This window comes from Aethina tumida, chromosome 5 (assembly GCF_024364675.1).
Source record: "Aethina tumida isolate Nest 87 chromosome 5, icAetTumi1.1, whole genome shotgun sequence".
In the NCBI taxonomy this organism is placed as follows: Eukaryota; Metazoa; Arthropoda; class Insecta; order Coleoptera; family Nitidulidae; genus Aethina; species Aethina tumida.
In genome coordinates, this window is record NC_065439.1 from 11,923,685 (window position 1) to 11,947,034 (window position 23,350).

Consider the following 23,350-nt stretch of genomic DNA (forward strand, 5'->3'; position numbering starts at 1 on the left):
TGTCTGAGAGAAGATTCAAATGACATGTAACTAATTTTTTAAAAGTTAAACTTCTTCTAATAAGAGGTAAATAAATATATTTTTATTCTAATTCTGTAATAATATTTACTAACTCTAAAACATAAATATAATATACAAAAAATAAGTGCAACAAAATATAAATAATTAACGTACCAAATAGGATAATTTTTATGTATTTAATTTATTTAAAGGTGTATGTAAAATATAATTCCAAAGAATATGAAAACTGACTACTCTAAATGTAATAAGAGGTTAAAAAATAAATTTTATTTAATCTTATATTTATTTTTTAAACATAATAAAATACGTTAATATTTACTGATAACATAAATATAATACAGTTAAATAATTGTAATATAAAAATAAATAAATATAAATAATTAGCAAGCACTAAGTGTAATAAAAGGTCCAAAAATAAGTTTATAATTAAAAATTTTATTTAATTGCGTATGTAAGAAATATTACTAAAAAGAAAATCGTATACATAACCTTTAACGAGAATAAAATAAAATAATATTTTATAATTCTAATGTGCTAAATTTAAAACAGTTTTATAAATGTAATATAAATTTTAAACAGTTGGAAAGCAAAACAGGATAATTTTTATACAATTTAAATGTGTATGTAAAATATAATTGCCAAGAAAATGGTTAAAGCATGTTTCTAGGAAATCTGCCTTAATTTTAATTTTAATAAGAGGTGCAAAAATAACTTTTATTTAATCTTATATTTACCTGTTGACAAGCATAAAGTAATAAGTATAATAAGAGATACAAAACAAGTTTTATTTAATGTTACATTTAACGTTTGGGAAGCATAAATAACTTAATACTTACTAACTCTGTCTAAACATAAATGAAATAAAGTTAAATATGTGTAACAAGATTTAAACAGGTGGTATGCAAAAAAATTTATATTTTATAATCGAATAGAAAATTAATTAAAACATATTCGGAAGGAAACTGCCTTAACTTCAAGATTAATAAGAGATCAAAATATATTTTTTTATTTAATTTTGCATTTAACCATTAAAGAGAATAAAATAATAGTTTAATAAATGTAACATAAATTTTAAATAGTTGTCAAGCGAAACAGGATAATTTATACAAATAATTTAATTGTGTATGTAAGAAATATAATTGAGAAGAAAGTTAATTAAAGCAAAACATAAATAATATAAATTTTAAATATTTGGCAAGCAAAACAGAATAATTTTTATACAAATAAATTTATTTAAATGTGTATGTGAAAATATAATTGCTAAGAAAATGTTTAGCGCATGTTTCTACGAAATCTGCCTTAACTTTAATTTTAACAAGAGGTACAAAAATAACTTTTATTTAATCTTATATTTAACTTTTAACAAGCATAAAATAATATAATACTTACTCTAAAACATAAATGAAATAAAGTTAAATATGTGTAAAAAAAATTAAATAGGTTATATGCAAAACAGGATAATTTATATAAATAAACTTGTTCAATTGTGTATGTAAGAAATATAATTGAAAAGAAAATTATATAAAGCATATTTGTATATTTATTTTTATTTAATCTTATATTTAATCTTTAAAGAGAATAGAATAAAAAAGTATTTTCTAATTCTATTATGTAAAAATAATTCATGTAATATAAATTTTAAATAGTTGGCAAGCAAAATATGATAATTTTTATACAAATAAATTTATTTAAATATGCAATAAATATAATTGCTAAGAAAATAGTTAAACCATTTTTCTAGGATATCTGCCTTAACATTAAGTGTAATAAGACATCCAAAATAAGATTTATTTAATCTTATATTTACCTTTAGCAAGCACAACAAAACTTAATATTTACTAACTCTAAAACATAAATGAAATAAAGTTAAATATGTGTAAAAAGATTTAAATAGGTGGTATGCAAAATAGGATAATTTATACAAAAATGAATTTGTTTAATTGTGTATGTAAGAAATATAATTAAAAATATGTGTCAATTTAATAAATGTAACATAAATTTTAAATAGTTGTCAAGCAAAACACGATAATTTTTATTCAGATAAATTTATTTAAATGTCTAGGTAAAAATATCAAAAATAATTAATTTTTGAAGATAAAATATAAATTATTGAATAGGTGAATATCTCCACTTCAAAGTCTAGCATACTAATAAAATTATTATCCCTTTTCACAGCTTTGTACTATTTATTTATACCTTTGTCTTACTTGGAACACTTCTTATATCCATTATTTTGAATCTCAGCTGCCCTCAAAAACGCAATCAAACGTACAAATAGGGATATTACTATAAATTTTGTATACAGTACTATAATATGATAATAGGGATATTACTATAAATTTTGTATACAGTAGTAAACTATAACATAAGAGACATATTTCTTTTTACAGTTTTCGAATTTAAACAAAAGTACACAATTTAAACGAACCATTCTAAGAACTCGATCTACATTCCAACGTATATGGACAGGACAGGCACCATCAGGGCGCATTATCTAAGAGAGCAGGGACTCTTTGTTGTGGATGATGTCTCTTTCAAAATTCAGATGGGGAGGACATTTTCTGTACTATATATAATAATACGTGATAAACTAATTCTTGAAACTCTGCTGTAAAAGGTTAGAGTAATTTATTTATTCCACATATTACAAAAAATTATCTACAAAATCGCCAGTTTAAAGAAACAATGTAAATATGGATTTATGCTAGATGTATCTAATTAATATACTCATGGAACAGGATACTTTTGCTTCAATCCAACCAATTTGAAACAGTATATAACCGAAATTAGGTTATAAAAACAAACTAAAATGTATAAATTACATTTATATCTAGCTATAGGAAGTGTTTGAACAATTGATTAAATGGCTTTAATTAACTCTAATATACTCTAAGCATACTTTTGTTTCATACTTTTAAAATCCAACCAATTTGAAACAAAATATAATCGAAATTTAGTTATAAAAACAAACTAAAATGTATAAATTACATTTATATCTACAGGAAGTGCTTGAACAATTGATTAAACGGCTTTAATTAACTCTAAGATGTATCAATCGAGTGGGCTTGTTAATTCAACGCAATATCTTAAAGGTGTATCCAGCCGGAGTGAGATCCCGTTCAGTTCCGGCCGTTATTGGACATGCAAACTGGGGAAGGCTTATCGACTCGCCGTCTAATCGCCTTTTTAATTACGGCCCTTAACCAGACCCAAGCCGATTTGTATTCTACGGCTCCGTTCTAATCGTTAGTCCGATAATGGATACATGTTAGAGGAGATTTATTTTAGTTTCGATCGTTCGACAACCGGATTAATTATTAAAGTCGATGTTTCGGACAATAAATCACATTCGTTGTGCGTTTTGCTTAATTTATTAAAAAACTGAAACGGGGACGGGGCAATTTACATACTGTTGATTTACGGCCAGAAACTCCATCAACTTAGGACGTGTTTTTGTTTGATCCGTCTGAATTGTTCGAACCTACTTTTGTTGTCAATTCAAGGAGAATAGGATTTTTTTAACCAAAAACAATGTAATCAAATTGTAGACGATGTTGTTGTGTAATGTACGGTTTACATTCGTGAACTCATTACAGGCGATAAACAAATTAATACGCGTACATTTACGTACGCGTTAATCATTTGGTGCGATCGTAAAGTCGGCCGTGTAATGGGCAACGGTCCAAATTAGCGGGGCCCTTAATATGCATACGTTTTCCAACGATAAAACGTTTGGCTTCGTCCGGAATACAAATTGAAACATTAAGAAACCCCACGCAAATATGTAGTGTTACTGCACGTGCTTTAATTGCTTCTTTTACATTTAAATTTCAGGCAAATCTAACAGATCATTATTTTTATTTAATCGTGTAATTCCTTTTTTCAATCAATTCATGTAAGGTTTAAGTTAGGTTAGGTTAGGTTAGGTTAGGTTAACATAGGTTAAGATAGGTTTAAATAAGTTTTAAAAGAGAAAAAGTATATAGAAGACAAAATAAGCTTATAGAGAACCCAGAAAATATGGGCGTTTATAGAACTATTATTATTATTATATTATTATTGACATTGAACATCAATGTATTATTTTTTAACTTCTCCCGTGATAAAAGGGTTTTTAAAGGTTTGTTCCATCAGTGAAGAAATGTGTACCACCTAAGTATCCCATGGGGAGGACTGAAATTTTGCAGTCATGAGTTAATTTTAACTCTTTAAATTTTTTTAGGAGCACAAAAGCCCCATCACGAAACAAGGACCAGTCTAAGGAAGTGTTAACTGTGTGCAAAAATTTTTACAAAAAGAAATCTCAACCTTGACAGGATACAAGAACAATTCTTTTTGGAAAACTTAAGCATAATAACCTCTTATTTTATCCCAAATTAATTAGTAGGATCATATTTAAGCTATATTACTGTAATTCTTCTAGTGAGAAACTGTACGGTATTTGTCAAAAAATTCACATCAATTGAGATGCTCAAAATAGATACTATTGACCACTTTAACATCATAAACAACTTAGACATAAAAGATAAATCAAATAAAAATGATTTCTTCAATATCCTTCAAAAAACACTTGTAAATTGACAGATGAGTTCAACAATTATATTAATATTAAATATAGGATTTAAACAAAAAGATAAATAAAAACAGTAAAATTTTAAGATATAAAACTCTTAGTATTTGGCTTGAGTTACAACAATCAGAAAATTTCTTTATTAAAACAACTCAAGTAACTCAAACTGAACTAAACACTTTAAATTCCAAAGCATGTCATATAACACAAACAAACCAAGTGAAGAGATTATTATTGGAACAAAACAAAAAATAAAAGTTGGACCAATGATTTATATAAAATCATTAATCTTAAAGAAATTGAATTTATTAATAATGCAGATACAAATAATTTCTTTTTTTTTAATAAAAAACAAAAAATTCAACAATAATAATAATTTTAATTTATTATTACTAAACTCTTGAAATAATAACAAACATTTTGATCTCATATAAAAAATCATAAAAATTAGTAATAAAAATAATAATAATATCCATTGTAAATGAAGCGTGTCTTTAGAAATACATAATTAAATTAAAACGTAATCTCAATTTAACCCTTTTATATTTAGAAAAATAATTAAATTTATATTCTACAATGACAAAATAACAAAATTCTCAAAATATTAATGACAGGAGTGAAAACTATCTATATTAAAGGCAAATATAGATGACATAATAAAAGAACTCATAAAAAATACTCAAATTATAGATGAAAAATTTGTAAAAATTCAAATTCTACAACGTCAATTCAAAATTTAGTATTGCTCCTAGTAAATCCAGGACAAAATTTCAAAATATTGCTGCCATAGTTAATGAAGAAAAAATAAAAACATACGTTGACACTCTAAAAAATGTTCTAAATACTATTGAAAACAATGACCAAAAGACCTAATATGAACAAGATCAGAAGTACTAAAGACGGAAAAGTTGTACTAATTTCTAATAAAAATAACTCAACAACAAACCAACTTAATAAAAAGTAACATAAAATCTCAAAACATTTCACATTGAAATAAAAAGTAAATTAAAAACTATCCATATTATGGGCAAATATGAATATGATGACATAATAAAAAAATTCATTAAAAAATACTCAAATCTATATGAAAAATCTGTAAAAATTCAAATTCTACAACGTCAATTTAAAATTTCAAAATACTGGTGCCATTGTTAATGAAAAAAAGGAAAAACATACGATGATACACATAAAATATTCTACATATTATTTAAAACAATGACCAAACACCCAATATAAACAAGATCAGAAGTATTAATGATGGAAAAGTTGTATAAATTCCTAATAAAATTAACTCAACAACAAACCAATTAGAAAATTTAATAAAAAGTAACAAAAATCTCAAAACATTTATCATTGGAATAACAAAGTAAATAAAAAACTATCTACGTCAATTCAAAATTTAGTATTGCTAATAATAAATCCAGAACAAAATTTCAAAATACTGATCCCATTTTTAATGAAGAAAAAGGGACATACGATGACACACTAAAAAATGTTCTTAATACTACTGAAAACAATGAGAATATAAACAAGATCAAAAGCACTAAAGACAAAAAAGTTGTACTAATTCCTAATAAAAACAATTCAACAACAAACCAACTAGAAAACTTAATCAAAAGTAACAAAAATCTCAAAACATTTATCATTGGAATAAAAAGTAAATAAAAAACTATCTATATTAAAGGCAAATATAGATAACATAATGAAAGAACTCAAATCTAGGTGAAAAATCTGTAAAAATTTAAAATCTAAGACCATGTAATCGAAGGACCCATTGCTATAGACCTAATCAACAATAAAATTAGAATAAATATAAATAGTTGACACGTAACTAAAAAAAAATTGTAAAAATGAAGCATTTTGTGTCTTATTTTAGGTTAGTTTAGACTGTGATTTATTCAGTGACATAGAAAATGTAGTAATAATAGATTCAGATTTCATTGATTTTTGGTAATATTCTGTGATAATTGAGTCACATAAAAATATGGATTATATTGAAGTCTTGCTTCTTCTGTAAACCACTGGTTAACAATTGCACTAGAGGTTACAAACTGATCTTGTAGAATTAAGTTCAAAGGCTGTCTTCCAAAATCTCATGTGGAGCCTTCTTTATACCAAGTTCATCAACAATTGCAGACAATACTCCAGTGATTAGTAATTTCCACAAATAAAAATTCTGTCATTTCTTAATCCAATACTAAAATTTGCCTGTGTTCTTTTAAACAAAATGAACTTAATTAAAGGCATTCCCAATGAATGGTTTTGCCTATAAAAAATTGTGGGAAAAATTTTCTGTCGATTACTTCTCAAAACCTCATTAAATTTAATGGAGTTTATATTTAAAATAATTTACCAACATTTTGAATTATAAATATACAATATGTTTTTCCGTCCAAACTCCATTTCGCACGTTAAACAAACACAACACGTGAATGCACAAATAACAAGTATCTGACATAGGTAAATAGTTTATAATCTGCACAAGTAAAATTACTAGATGGGGTCATAAATCCTATTTATAAATTTCGAACACAGAAACGCGTTCCATTTCACGTTCGCACATAAAAAAGGATGTATAAAAGATGGGCAATAAAATTTAACATGAAACAGTAACGGACGTCCTCAATAAACAAAAAGGGATGGCGGTATTTGGTACGGACGACCTTTATCTCCGCCACGCACTGTGTCAAACGAGAAAAAATGAGAATGTCGTTTTTGGTTGGAAAAATGTCTTTTTTACAGTAGGTCGCAGTATAACTATCAAATTGGGAAAGTTCTAAGGTTAAGAAATATAGAATCACGTTTATTTTTATTACTTTTGAAATCTGGGCTATTATTAAATTAAGGAATTTTATTAATAACGATGTAAAAATTCATATCAATCATTTAATATGTAGTAAATTTAAAAAACTGCTCAAAACATATTTGTAGTAAGAAAGAGAAAGACGAAGGATTTATAATTACTATCCAATTTAATAAAATCCTTCGAGATTAATTTGACTTTATTGGGATGAACTTAGTATTTTTTATTTCTCTTAATAAACAAGACATGAAATGAATATGTTTGAAATATTTGACACAAATGATGAATGTACAAATTAAAACTGGGAACGTTTTAAGGGTAAATAAGATGAAATGATATTTATTTTGTAGTTATTTCATCCGAAGGATATTTATCAAATAAAGGGAAAAAATAATTAAAAGAAATCATATATCGACGAGAAATGTATTTGAATTGTAATAAAGACATAAATTGGAAAAAAAAGTTACACAAACAGACGTTTATCTTATTTCAATACCTCGTGTATTTTCAAAGATATAAATTAAGTTTTGTATATGTCTTACTGACATAGATTCGTATGGTTAAATGAAAATTAACAATTAATAAATTATATTTACCAAGTTTATACTTGTGAAAATAGAAAAGGGATTTGGAATGGATCAATCAGAGAACTTGGCAAAGATTGATTCATTAAAATTGTAAGATATGTTGACAGAAATCCGGGATTCGAAGGTATCGGGGTAAGCACTAAGCCTACATTTTGTTCGGAGTAGGAATAAAATAATTATCATTCAAAATTTTTATATAAACTAGTCATAATGAGGTCATAAAAGTGTTTGCAACTTTTTATTAATTAAAAATAAATTTTACAGAATTTAGTGGTAGTAGAAAAGGGTAGTAGAAAAGGGCCTAACAAAAATAAAGATATGCGTTAATATTCAATTTAATATAACATTATTAAATGTTGAAAAATTAAAGAAATTCCTATATGTTATTTAATAGAGAATATGTTCTCTTCTACTTCTTTGAAGTTTGACGCAACGTTGAGGCATCAATCGGAGGATTAAGTCTTGGAGTGCATTGTTACATTCTATCTAAAGCTGCTGAGCTAATTTTTGAAGATTTCTTGTGCATTATACTAGAATGTTCCAAAGATGTTCTATCGGATTCATATCGGGACTATTCACTGATCCCTCCCTAATCTACAAATTATGCTCATCAAAGACATTTTGAATAACTCTGGTAGTGTGTAGTCTTACATTATGTTGTCGTAAAATAAAATTTGGTCTACTGATTCATGAAAGGTAATACGATAGGTTGCAGAATATCGCCAATGTATCGCCGTCAGGGAACCGTTCGTCAAGACGTAAAGGACTGTAAATCGGTTTGAAGTTATACCACTACAGCTCCTCTCTCAGCCAGAGTTGTATTCAAATATCGTTCTCCTCGGCGTCTATAGACTCTTTGTCGTGTGTCATTTGAATGATGAGCATAGGTTGATCTGTAAAGAGAACCTGACTCTATTGGTTCATGTTTTGTGCTCTAGTTAATTCAGGAACCACAGCTTACACATTTGGAATGTAAATTGGCTTCATAAAGTCTGTTACGTACGCTTTCAGTACATAAATGTGTCTCTGTGGTCATAAAGTGAAGATCTCCTAATTGGCAAGCTGTCATTGTTGGCTCTTGCAGTGACATCTGAACCAAATGTAGATCTTCTCGAGGAGTAGTCAGTCTCTGATGAGCAGGATATGGTCTCCTATTACAAATACCAATATGTCTGAACATATTCCACAATCTGTGAATAACCGGCTGACTTGTTTGGAGCAAGTTGACCACGTACCACTTGCAGGAGTGCAAAGGCCCTAATAACTTTATCTCGATTGAGAAATCTTCTTTATACAACAAATCTTCCAAGAGCACCGTTGTTCAAGACAATCGTAATATTAAAATGTATTATGACTCATTTATATAATTTATTTAAATGGGTAAAAATTGTAATTGTAACAAAGATGTGTAAATTAACTTTCTTCGAAAACTTAACTTTTATTCTAAAGTTAAAGTTCTAAAAAAATTCATTGGCAATATTAACTAAATTAATGAAATATGTATAATATTGATGGATCGTAGCTAACCCAACCCAAACCTAACCTAACATAACGAAATTACAAGGAATACAAACAATAAAAAAACTACACAAAACACAGAAGATAATTCGACCTACAAACACGGAAAGGGAAGTTTCAGGAAGTCAACAACACAACAACAGTTATAACGATAACAAAGATGCAGTTGGTCACAGTTTGCGGAGAGGAACTTCTTATAGACGAAAACGGTTTGTAATAAACTTACAAAGAAAGATTGATATTTATTGTCGGCTTTAATAAAATCCTTCGAGATTAATTCGGATTTTATTGGGAGGAATTTAGGAATGTTTTTTTACTCAGGTCGTGTGTATCTCCGACGTGGAATCGGAGCGTGTTTGACGTATTTGAGAGAGATGATGAATTTTTGTGATGAAAACTTTTTAGACCTAGTAATATAATTTTATGTTATCGGTGTATTTTTAATGTATCATAAATTGGGCACGATATAAGAAAGTGACTGTTCAAAAACAAAGTGCTGAAATTTTAATATTTTAATTTATTGAGACATTACCGTTACTACAACTTTGTTTATTTAACTGAAAGATTTATAATGACAGACAAAATATTAGATTTAATGTTGTTGTAAAGTTTAACTTCAAACAAAATCTATAATTAAAAGAGACGTGAAGATTTTTCTCATGTTTCTTTCATTTCCTCAATTTACAATTCTGGAGAAGCTTCCAGGACAACGTGAAAAATCGGAACTGCCTTTGAAGGCTTGAATCTTCGTTAAGTAGATGCAGATTAAGAGATTATTGGACGATTGCAGTGTCGAAAACAAAAAAAGTAAAAAATAAAAACAAACAGCGTAGTCGGAATAGAAAACCGGGAATAAAAGAGTGTTACGTGCGTCTAGTTGGTCGGTGGAGGAGCGTCGCGGCGCCGTCCGAACGCGCACCGTCCCCCTGATCAATACGGGCACGCATCTGGTCCGGGACGTCGAGTGCATGTGCCGCCAGCAGTCGGCATGAGTACCCCGTGCGAACCGCCTCATTCCGGAGCCGGCGACTTTCGGTCGGCATCCTCGTGGTCGCGCGCGCTCTAAGGACATGCTGTGCAATGTCGGAGCCATCCCCTGCCAACGACCTGGCCTCGGTGGGGACCTGGCTCGAATCGAACCCGGGGGCGGTCGAACTGTGGCTGAGGGAGCACGCGTCCCCCGAGCTACGACAACGTGTCCAGCAGGCCGTGCTGCAGCCGGCCGCCGCGAAGAGGACGTCCATCACCTCCGACTTGTTCCAGCTTTGGCTGGCCGCGTCGCCCGCCAATAACGACAAGAACTTGGACAATGGCAGGCCGACGAAGGACCTGGAGTCCATGGAGGAGTCGGAGCTCTTCATGGAGCTCATCAGGGACGTCGCCAACGAGTTGGACATCAACGTGCTCTCGCACAAAATTCTTAAGAATGTTAGCATACTGACGCACGCGGACAGAGGGTCGTTATTTTTGGCGCGAGGGCCGCCGGAAGATAGGTACTTGGTGGCGAAGCTTTTCGACGTGAGGCATGACACCACTTTGGAAGAGGCAGTTAAGATGGCCAGGTCTGAGGAGATTCGGATTCCCTTTGGAGTTGGCATCGCTGGTACCGTCGCCCAAAGCAAGAGCCTCATCAACATTAAAGATGCCTATTTGGTAAGTCAACATAACCTTCTTGGAAGAGTACCTCTTGGTATCATCTTCTTACAAATACTTAACTAAAGCTAAATTTAATATTGAAAAAATAAACATAAAAAAAATAATTATTTTTATTTCTTAATCTAAAATTAAGTAAATTCTAAACAATGTTTATATAAAATTATATATTCTAAAGAAATAATGTTAATATAAATTAATTAATTAATTAATTACCACAGCCTTAATTTATTTGTTAATAATTTTTTTTATGTATTATATATTTAAAATATATATTATAATATTTAATGTACAAAGTAATTTTGTAGTATTTTAAATATCATTTCTCTTTCAATGTAAACTGAAGAATTGTAATTCAGTTTTTCAACAATATTTAAATAAATCTTTAAAATTATTAATTATTTCCTTATTTTCTTATGTCATCATAAATGATGTTTGCTATTGAAACGTCTTCTTAACAGTGTAGTTTAATTAGCCTCCATATTAAATTTTCTAAAAGGTAATTAAGGCAAAGAGGAAAATTATTCATCACTTCCTTGGCATTTTAATGTCGTATTTACATATTTTTGAAATACACTATGGTAATCCACCCTTTTAAATTTTACGCCCGAATTAATGAATAACAATGCACAATTCCCCCGAAATTGCCCTACTTCTTTCACACCCGAATTTATACTGTTTTTTCAGTTACAAAAACAATAAACAACGATTAATATTACAACACAATAACGAAACGCTATTTTTAAAACCCATTTTATTAAATTCCGTGATTTATCTGGTATTAAATACATGCCAAACTTTATGGACGCACATTTCGTAACAATAAATTTTTATAAAACCTTCAAACACCGACTTGAATTAATTTCATGCGTATCAGCTTTGATGGCTGCATTAAATGTTGTTTATTGAAACGTGCTTCTGGTAATAATTGTCGAATTTATTTCGTCCTTTACATTTACAAATCGGAATATCGATGGAAATATTTCGTAAAGTAAATTACTTTCCCGAAAACATTTCTAAAGCATGAAAGAAGATCATCTTAAAATACATTTCCCGTCATATTGAACGGTTCCCGTTCAATCCGCCTTTCAAAATTTCCTCTCCGCGTCTATTTATGTTATTTTTCATCACGTTTTTTTTCGACTCTAAACTGGCTAATCCGCCCCACAATAACGAAAAGAATTATTCGTCGATGTTGGCTCAAACAATTAGACCGCAGTCAGTTCGCAGTGCCCTTTTTTATTTATCCCAGCAACGGCTTGTTTGCCTAAGCAATTTAAATGGCAAATATACTCAGAGGCATAGAAAATAAAACACACAACCAGTGGACAGATTTCATTGATTTTTGGTTTATAGCTTGTGGTAACAGAGGATAGTAAATGATAAAAATAATAAAAAATATTGAAATTATTAAACCAATAATGTGTTGGATTTTTACAATGCTCCAGACAATCCCTGATTCGTCTTGGTACTTAACTAATGAGGTGATCAATTTCGTCCTGAAGTACCTTATTAATGCCACGTCTAAGTCGAAGAATGTGAAGGGAAGGCTCAATTATGAAGTATTTATCCTGTGCTGCTTCACACATTCAATAGGTTATAAATCTGAAGATCATTGTGGTTATGGTAACAAATTTATATCGGCCTTTTGGAGACTCTAAAGAAACCCTCGCAATATGAAGTCGGGCCTTACCTTCATGGTAAAGTGGGTTTTGAAGGGTCTAAAGGTATAACAACTAACAATTTCCTAGATGTATCCACTGGATAGACAAAATAATTATAATAAAATGTAAATGAGGGCTCACCACTGATTTCATTCCATTCCACATTCAATTTTTGGAAGTAAAACCACTGCTTCCAAGGAAGAGGTCCTATGATGAAGGGGTCCTACGCCAGAAGTTGAAAAGCATTCCCACACCGTAATTAAAGCACCACCTTGTTTCACACTGTATGTATAACAAACGTTTTGTCCTTGTAGGATATCTGTCATTTTTAAATAAATTAAATAAAAAAAAACAAAAACTAAACATCAACACTGTTATCTGATGTAATTCTGAGCAAATCGAAATCTGACCTTCACATTCTTAATAGAAAGTTAGATTTTTTTAAGGACTCCAGCTCTATTGAGTGGTTTTGACATTCAAGTTTTTCGGACACGTTGAATATTTTATTTATATATTATTATTATAAAAAACAACTGACTTATTTAGTTGTAAACTCTAAGTAATCCTGTTTTTCTGGATTATAATTTTATATGATATAGTTTAACTCAGACCCATTATTCAATACTTTAATTATAATAAACATTGAAATACTACAAAGTAAAAAGTTACATTTGAATAAGTTGTTATAATTATGGTTGCTAGTGTACGTGTTTTATGTCGCTGAGTATAACTCTGTTTCGAATTTTACGCACTTGTTTAAATCCTAATTCGTAATACTCAAATTGCCAGATTTGAACCCGAGTTTCTTAACTATTTCTTAAAAAGAATCTAAGTTTTTGTTTCTAAATTCGTTTACTTGAAAAACATTCTCCTCCAATCATGTAGGTTCAGGGTAAAAAATCTCCCTGTATTTTAAAATTACCTTAATTTTAAAATTTAAAATTATAATTACAATGAATTGTTCTTTTCTGGTGTTTCAAATTTTATGATAAAAAATTTAATGGAACTGTTTCTATAACAAAAATTCTGAATTCTTTTCCTAAAGTAGTTTTTTATGTGTCTTCTGAAAATACTTCAACCCTAATAATGAAGTTTCAAATTGAAGAAATATTTTATAATTATCTTAATAATCCATTTTAACTAGGAATCTAATTTTACCATTTAATAATATAATTTCTATAAATTCTTCTTTTCTAAAGTTTGTTTAATAAAAATTGTAAGTTCTTTTATTTATGTGTCTCTTGAAGAGACATCTCCAAACATATAGTTAAATTTTTAAACGAAATTCCTCAATTTTAGTTTCAGGAGTTTCAAATATTGAGATAAAAAAATTTAAGAGAACTATTTCTTAAAAAAGTCTGTTTCTATTTCTAAACTCCTCCAATCATATAGCTTCAGATTAAATAATCACCCTGTATTTTAAAATTACTTTAATTTTATATTTTTATCTAAAAATCTAGTTTTAAAATTTAATATTTTAATTACTATGAACTGTTTTTTCTGGTGTTTCAAATTTTATGACAGTAAAATTTAAAGGAACTGTTTCTATAACAAAAATTCAGAATTCTTTTCCTAAAGTTGTTTTGTATGTGTCTTCTGAAAATACTTCTACCCCAATAATGAAGTTTCAAATTGAACAAATAACCCTTTATTTTACGAACATTCTCCTCCAATCATGTAGGTTCAGGGTAAAAATTCACCCTGTATTTTAAAATTACCTTAATTTTAAAATTTAAAATTATAATTACTATGAATTGTTCTTTTCTGGTGTTTTAAATTTTATGATAATAAAATTTAATGGAAATGTTTCTATAACAAAAATTCAGATTTTTTTCTTATAATACTTCTCTTTCAATAATGAAGTTTTATGAAGAACAAAATCACAATTTATTTTAAAATTATCTTTATAATATAATTTTGGCTAGGAATCTAATTTTACTATTTAATATTATAATTTCTATAAATTCTTCTTTTCTAAAGTCCCTTTATTTATGTGTTTCTTGAAGAGATTTTTTTGAGGTCTCCAGCTATATTTTCTGGATTGTGTTATGACATTCAAATTTTTCGAACACGTTTATTTATATATTATTTTTACAGGAAATAACTGACTTATTTAGTTGTAAACTCTTAGTAATTTTGTTTATCTTGGATTTAGTAAGGCTAAATTATAATTTTATTTGATATAGTTTGACTAAGACCCACTATTAAATACTTTAAGAAATCCTTGGTAAATAAACTAAATAATACTACAAAGTAAAAAGTTACATTTGAATAAATTACTATAATTATGGCTGCTACACTACGTGTTCCATTTTTTATGTCGCTGAGTATAACTCCGTTTCGAGCTTTACGCACTTGTTTAAATCCCAATTCGTAATACTCAAATTGCCAGATTTGAACCCGTTCCGTTTAATTGTTAATTACCGAGTACGAGTGTAATTAGCGGGGCGATTTATAAAAAACGTCGGGGCGTTAAATGCGGGCGAAACGTTTGCCGGGAATTAGCGGGCAACAAAAACCGCCGCAGCGGAAAAAAAAACTAAGCGGATTTAATTTCGGAAGCGTAAAATTGCACGACGATTACCATATAATGCGAGAGCTTTTTCATTTATCTGTTCGTGTTTGATTGCCGCGACGGTATTTGCGGGGGCGTGTTTTCATTAAATCGCCAAGAAAAATTTAATATAAGCCGGCTGCCGAAATAATATCTTGGCCGTCGCGAGGGTGTTTTTATTGCGGGGTTCGAAGAGGAAAAGTGGCCGGCGTTTCGTTGTAATTAAATTAAAAATTAGCAGGTTGGAAGTGTTTTAAATCGTACGTGAGTGTGCATTTCGCCAGAACGTTTTTAGTAGCGTGAACACGATTTATACATAAAGGGGGAGGATTTTAAAAACAGGTCAACATGTTTCCAGAACATAATCGCCTTCTTATATTTGGTTTTTTGCGCTTTAGAGCTGGAAACTTATGCATTTTAAGCTGAGATCTTTTACCAGTTCTGTATAAAACTTGGGGCATTCTACTTTGCTCTGCCTTCTAAAGGTGAACGTCTAGAACAATTACATAAATAATAGGGGGAGATAAAGTTGTTTTTGAAGTTTGTATAGGATATTCGAGTGTGGGTTGGATGTATTGTTTTGCAGGAATAATATTTACTGAAACTGAAAGGGCTATTAGTACCAAAAATAGAATTACAATAATATACCCACACGAAACTAATTCAAATATCATGTAGTGACCAAACCTTTGTGTTTTCGACAAATGTAACCGCTCAAAACAATTTATTACATCACATAATAATAATAAATAAATCCGTCGATACCGAAGGTTTGACGTGTTTAATAATAAAATTGTACGTAAATATTGGACAAGCGTAACTTATCGGCTGACGTTTACGTTGTTCAATCCATTAAAAATCTCTAAATATTTCTACGGACAACAGACAACTAAAAATAGAACGAAAACAGGGATAGAGCAGTAACAAAAGAAAACCAAAGGGGAAATTCCGTGACGAAGTACCCCAGTTCTATTTTTGAAATATTTTGTTTACGTTGATAAAATCGATTCATTTCTGTTCGGAATTGTTGTTGGATTCATATGTGTGAAAACTATTTGTCCATTTCTACATATTTTCAACAAATATGTCTTTGCTGAATATACAAAATACTACGTATATTTCTAATAATAACTCAATTTGATGTGTGTTTATATTTTTTATATAAAATTATCTTAATAATATGTTTTTGTTAATCTTATTTACATTTATATTTTCTATATTATTTTAACAACACTGACATTTTTCCACCCTCCTCTTTCCTCTTCTTATCTTTTTAAATAATGTATTGTAGTTGAATTTTTAATGATTCATATTTATATTTAACATGTTCTAATTGTATACTTTATCTCAAGTAATAAGCAATTCTCTCTTTCTAGGTATGATAGGGGTAACTTTGAAATTTGAAATAGGAACCCCTATTTTTAATGTAGATTCGGATTTTTCGATTGAAAGTATATAGTATATACCTAAAACATTTTTTTCGATTTATGATGGACATCGCTATACTCATGGCAAATATTTATTTTCCTCCATTTTTTTCATTAAGAAATTTAAATAGACACATTTGTCAGTTGTAATCTCTCAGTTGAAATGCATAAATGGATTGAAGCTGAAGGCCACTATTTTGGGTACTTTAACTTTAATTGAAAGATGATGAGCCGAGAAGTAAATGTAAATTAAGTGTCAGTTAAGAATTTTCTAGTTATTCGCAATTTGCAATATAAATAAATTTTAACATTCTTTTTTCTTAAGTTCCAAATTTTAATGTAACTATTCCTCCAATCACGTAATTTCAGGTTATTTATGTACTTTTAGCTATAGTAATTAGTTTTAAATTTTGAAATTATAATTACTACAAATTGTTCTTTTCTAGAGTTTCAATTTTTATGATAGTAAAATAAAACTATTTCTATAATATAAATTTAGAATTTCTATTCCTAAAATCGTTTTTTATATGTCTCCTGAAAAATCTTCTCCAATTACGTAGTTTAAGGCTAAAAAATCACCATATGTTTTAAAATTATCTTAATTATATATTATATTTATATTTTTCTAGTGTTTCAAATTTTATGATAATAAGATATAAGAGAACTATTTCTTTAGAAAGAAATAACATTAAGTTTCTGTTTCTAAATTCGTTAACTTTCAGTCATCTAGCATCAGGTTTTAAAATTGTCTTAATTTTATATTTTTATCTAACAATCTAATTTAAAAATTTAAAATTATAATTACTATGAACTGTTCTTTTTAGGTAATAAAATAGGTATATCTTCAAAATACCCAATAATATAGTTCCAGGTTGAAAAAAATCATCTTAATAATGTAATTTTAGCTAAGAATTTAATTTTACTATTTAAGATTATAATTTAACCTTTTAAACAGAATTCGTTTACTTAAAGAACATTCTCTTCTAATCATGTAGGTTCAAGGTAAAAAATCACCCGTATTTTAAAATTACCTTAATTTTATATTTTTATCTATTATAAAAATCTAGTTTTAAAATTAAAATTATAATTACTATGAATTGTTCTTTTCTGGTGTTTTAAATTTTAGGATAAAAAAATTTAATGGAACCGTTTCTATAAAAAAATTTAGAATTGTTTTCCTAAAGTCGTTTTTTATGTGTCTTCTGAAAATACTTCTACTCTAATAATGAAGTTTCAAATTGAAGAAACATTTTATAATTATCTTAATCTAATTTTACTATTTAATAATATGATTTCTATAAATTCTTCTTTTTTGAAATTTGTTTAATAAAAATTGTTCCAGGAATTTCAAATTATGACAATAAAATTTAAGGGAACTATTTTTTAAAAAACAATCTGTTTCTGTTTTTAAATTCGTTTACTTGAAGTACATTCTCCTTTAATCATATAGGTTCGGGGTAAAAAATCACTTTGTATTTTAAAATTACCTTAATTTTTTATTTTTATCAAAAAATCTAGTTTTAAAATTTAAAATTATAATTACTATGAATTGTTCTTCTCTAGAGTTTCAAATTTTATGTTAGTAAAATTTAATGGTACTCTTTTTATAAAAAAAATCAGAATTCTTTTCCTAAAGTCATCTCCTGAAAATACTTCTGTTCCAGTAATGAAGTTTCAAGTTGAACAAGATCTCCCTTTATTTTAAACTTATCTTAATAATATAATTTTAGATAGGAATCTAATTTTACTAATAATATAATTTCTATAAATTCCTCTTTTCTGAAGTTTATTTAATAAAAATTGTTCCTAAAGTTCCTTTATTTATGTGTCTCTTGAAGAGACTTCTCCTATCATGTAGTTAACCCTTTAAACGAAATTCCTCAATTCACACTTTCATTAATTACTTTTGCATCCCAACTACAATCTAACTTGTAAATTGAGTCTGCAAACTATTTAAAACATTCATCCCAATATACTTTTGATTATCCAACAATTAGAGCCGGAAAACTATGTTTTTATTGGCGATAATTCAGCCGGTTGTTTTCAAAACCGGCTCCCTTTATGCTCGACGACAATCGGAGGAAAGTTTTTCACCAACAGACAAAAGCGACGCTTTGCTGACCTCAGTCAAACGCGATGCTTTTCAAGTTGATGCATTGCCACACTCCTTCATCGTCATTATGATATCCAGTTACAGCAATTTCCTGCCTCTTGCTGGGACGTGTTTTGGATGCAATTAAAAGAATCTTTTACTATAAAATTCCTTTTATTAAAATCGTTACTTACATACGTTTGTTTGCATGAAATTTTTGGTCAAAACCATTATCCTTTGTGCTTCCTGATTCTGCCACTCTTTCAGCCCTTCCTTCGGTAAATTATTGGCGAAATCCCAAAGGATGAATTGCACCTCGCGCAAAGGACATCGTTTCTTATTCAACGCCTTCAAAAATATCACATATATCTCCCAGTCATTCTGAGAGAGCCAAACGAGGATGAAAGTTATCAGTTGGAGGGTGTGATACCCTAACTGCAGGTAGACACGATATGTATCGTTGTTGCTGGTGTCAACTGGAAGTTCAACGTATATGTTTTGTATTCTCCTGTAATACTGAAAATAAAGCGACAACAAGTTGTTCAGTTCCATATATTCATCCTTCTTAAAATAAGTCGACAATTCATCAAGTTCAACACTTCCACAATTGCGAATCAAAGACACGACAATCGAACTAAATAGTCGAACGTATTCCTCAATCGACTCCGAATTAACGCCGTCAAATTGATTGAATCCGATGTCAAATAATATTGCCAATCCGTCTAATTCAATCAGTTTGTTGCAACTGTCTTCGCCATTCGGTCCATAAAGAGCATAGGAGAGGACTTTAACGGCACAAACCGTTGCCGCCCTTTTAGTCTTTATTATGTCGAGCATGGAGGATAGGCCGTCCAATTGTAGGAATTTATGGCGAAACGACGCAGCAGTCAGAAGATCACAGATTATGTCGAAGATGTTGGACATTATTGTCCTTTCTTCTTGGGTTTTCGGATCGTGATGGTAGAAGTATCCCGTTTGATTTAATACAGTCTCCAAACCCTTTTCCAACTCCCTGAACACTTGTCTGTGGTCCTCGTTGTCTCGCAGTAGAATATGCAGGAGCTCGCTTGCGTACACCAGTTTTTTGCTGTAGTTTTTGGTCATCCTCAGGTGTTTAAGTAGCCAAGTCATGAGGTACTTCGATGAGGGTTTGTCAACGATTTTATTTCCTAACAAAAAACAATTCGATACAATTTTAAGTATGTCGTAAGTGCCGTTATATTGATCTTTATCGTCCTGATTCATTCGTTGTATCGTGTACACCAACAGAACTATTAAGTGTTTCTTTAACATGGATTGCATCAAGTCAAACACGGCATCCTCTAGTAAGTCGGCGGATGTGATGTCTTTTAAAATTCCTATTACTCCCAATATTAGTTTGGCATTGTCTCCTTTTAATAGTTTAAATAAATTGTCAAGTGTTACCGACGAATTAAGTAAAAATAAAAACTCCTCTCTACTAACAATTTTTTCTTTTATAAGTACTAAAATGTCATGAAGTTTTGTTTCAAGTTTTCTTATCAACGTTTCGTCAGATTCTTTTTGAGAAAATGCTTCCACCTCAGTACAAGTTGTGTTGAAATTTATAAGCGTTTGCTTCAAATTTTGTATTTCCTTGTCGTGTTCTTCGTTAAAGAAATCCATGCTTGTTGTTTCGCCACAAATGTATACGTGTTTGTTGATAAGTGTAGTGCACTACAGTCAAACATCATTTGGGATTGTTCTTAAAGAGTTGTCTACCTGGTCCGATTAATACATTTTATTTAGGTCCTAAAATTAAGATAATAAAGAATGCATTAATATTGAATAAAACTCAATAATTTGATCTACATTATTTGTATCTTGTTTAGCTCACAGGTATATTAAAAAATGAAAATTTTCAAGAAAGGATGTTACTGACAAAGTTTAATATGCTAAAAATAAGTGACACACTTTAAAATATATTCAACATATCTGTGAATATAATTATTAAGATCTAGTTTTCAAAAACATTATGTCACCTTTAAATTAATATTTTGAAAATAGTAAAAAAATCCAATATTCCCAATGAGATTTAAATTTTGTAGCAAATTCAAGAGTACCTCAGTATATTTTTGTATTAGTATCACAGGAAAAAGAGTTACTTATAACCTTAATATATAACTTGTATAACCTGATTGTAGTGTTTGAATTATTTGTATTTTGTATAAATCAAATCAAATCATATCAAATATTCAAGAATATAAATTATAGAAAATCTTATTAAGTTTACGAACATAATTTCTGATATAAAAAGAGTATTATTGTAAGAGAAATTTCTACACTAATTTTTTTCTTGAAAATATATCAGATATAAAGATGATCTAGAAAATTTGAGCTCGATTCGATCAAATCCGGCATTAAAAATTTTTTTTAAAATTTGAAAAAATAATCAATTATTTAGCCATTTTCAAAAATTTATATCTCAGTTTTCAAGAAAGTACGTTTCAGAGAACCTTGTTAAGGTTTCTAAAATAATTACTGATGTAGTTTAAAATGCTAAAAACAAGTGACACATTAAAGTACATTCAACAGATCAGTGAATTGTAATTTTTTTGTATTAATATCACAGGAAACGGAGATACTTATAACCTTAATATAACATAGTGACATTTTGATTGTAGTATTGTAAAAATGTAAAAAGGTGAATTCAAATATTTGTACTTTATAGAAATATATAAATATGTCATAAATTATCAAATTATTTTTAGTCATTTTCAAAAATTTATTACTCGGCTTCTATATAACTTTGAGATTCCGTTCAAATGACTTTCTTCTCTGTGAACCCCCTAATTTCAATTCAATTCAAAAATAGATATTAGCTTTAATGTGGAAGTTTCCAACTAAACAATTGCATTAGCAAAATTTTATCTGTTTTCAAAATGTTTTCAAATATATAGCTTCCAAAGTTAAATAAGTACTGATATTTTTTGTGAAGGTCTATTCTGTTGATATTATACGGCCATCTAAAGCCGTATAAACTTCAATCTGCGTCATATTTTCAGGGAATTATGTTCTCAACAAGCAGATTTAAAATTTTCAAGATCATCTTTATTTCTGATGAAATTTCCAGGAAAAAATCAGCGTCCATATTAGAATTTGAACAACCATAAAAAGAACTAGTTCAAAGGTAACCCTTGGGGTAAAACATATAAAATGATAAGAAGGAAGAAAGGAAAAAGATGAAGATAGATAAATACTTCCCGAAAGAGGAAGAAGAGGAGGAGGAAACACAGGGACAACAATAGATAGAAGAAGAAGAAAGAATGTTTACAAGAGCAGAACTTAAGAATGTGATAAAAAAGTTTAAAAAAGAGAAAGCGAAAAGGGAAGGCAGGAAGGAAGATATTGTCGATATTTCATTTGTAGTGTTGTATAAACGTAAAAAGTTAATTGAATTATACATTTATATTCAAAATTTAACTACACCACTGAATTAAGCACTCTCTGAAATGATTATACAGGTTTCAAATAATAAAAAAATTGCGCATATTCATAATTTTGTGAAGTATTACTATTAAATGAATTAAATTAAAAAATTGCACATATTAATTTATTTTTCAAGGATATAGAATTTTATACTAATAATAATAAAAACTATCTAGCATGATTTCTTCAATTTTCATGTCTAAAAAAATTATCCTGTAGGTTTCGGTTTTTATGGCAAAAAACGTCATTTTGAAAGACTGATAATTGAAATAAAAGAACATTGGACTACAAATACAAATTTTACGTTTTCAAACAGGCCACACTGTATTTTATAAATTTACATGTATTTATAAAAAAATGCAAATATTGAGAAGAAAAATAAGTAACTTATTAAAAATATGTTCAATAATGTTAGTTTTCAGTGCCCCCTTTAAAATAATATTTTGATCATACTCAAAACAAAATGCAGAGTGTTTTAAATTATGAAGGAAATCCAAGACTCTCAGTGTATTTTTGTACTGTAAATCACATTAAAATAAGTTACTTACAGTCTTAAAATCCATAATAAAATATTTATTAAAATGGCAAATTATCTTGAATTTGTTAGTTATTAATTAGTCCATTTAGTTTCTTTCACTACACATTCATTTAAAATAATTAATTAAACACAAAACATCATAAAATTATTAACATTTCTCTTTTATATGATGCTACTGTTTGGAATGTGTGTCCTAAACAGTTATAAATTAATTTATGAAACACTCCCCTCCCCCGACCTACCCATACAATATTTAATATACAGGTTGTCATGACTGTCAATTATCGCATCAAGATTTTGTACAGATTCGGATTAATTTCGTCGGTCTGGTTAACCTAAGAAAGTTTATAATTAAGCAGGCACACAGAATTATCGAATTTCCACCTCGCCGCTTATTTATAGATTCTAACACAAGCGCGAGTCTCATTAACCACTAATTAATATTTAACCGCAACGGGGCGGACAAATCCCTAGAG

The 23,350-nt window shown here is 29.0% G+C and overlaps 2 protein-coding genes across 2 annotated transcripts in view; one reads left to right on the forward strand and one right to left on the reverse strand.

The window, feature by feature from the left end:
- The first annotated feature begins 10,475 nt into the window (after positions 1-10,475).
- Positions 10,476-23,350, forward strand: part of LOC109593939 (cGMP-specific 3',5'-cyclic phosphodiesterase) — a 30,654-nt gene continuing 17,779 nt past the window's right edge. The window contains exon 1 of the mRNA XM_049967296.1: positions 10,476-11,152. Coding sequence (XP_049823253.1) covers positions 10,580-11,152 — 573 coding nt within the window. The 5' untranslated portion in view covers positions 10,476-10,579. The remainder of the gene's footprint in view (positions 11,153-23,350) is intronic.
- Positions 19,059-23,032, reverse strand: LOC126265543 (beta-catenin-like protein 1). Its single transcript, XM_049967297.1, has 2 exons — positions 22,885-23,032; positions 19,059-20,659 (listed from the first exon to the last, which is right to left on the reverse strand). Exon 2 carries the CDS (start codon positions 20,531-20,533, stop codon positions 19,076-19,078), a length of 1,458 nt encoding a protein of 485 aa, XP_049823254.1. The 5' UTR covers positions 20,534-20,659; positions 22,885-23,032; the 3' UTR covers positions 19,059-19,075.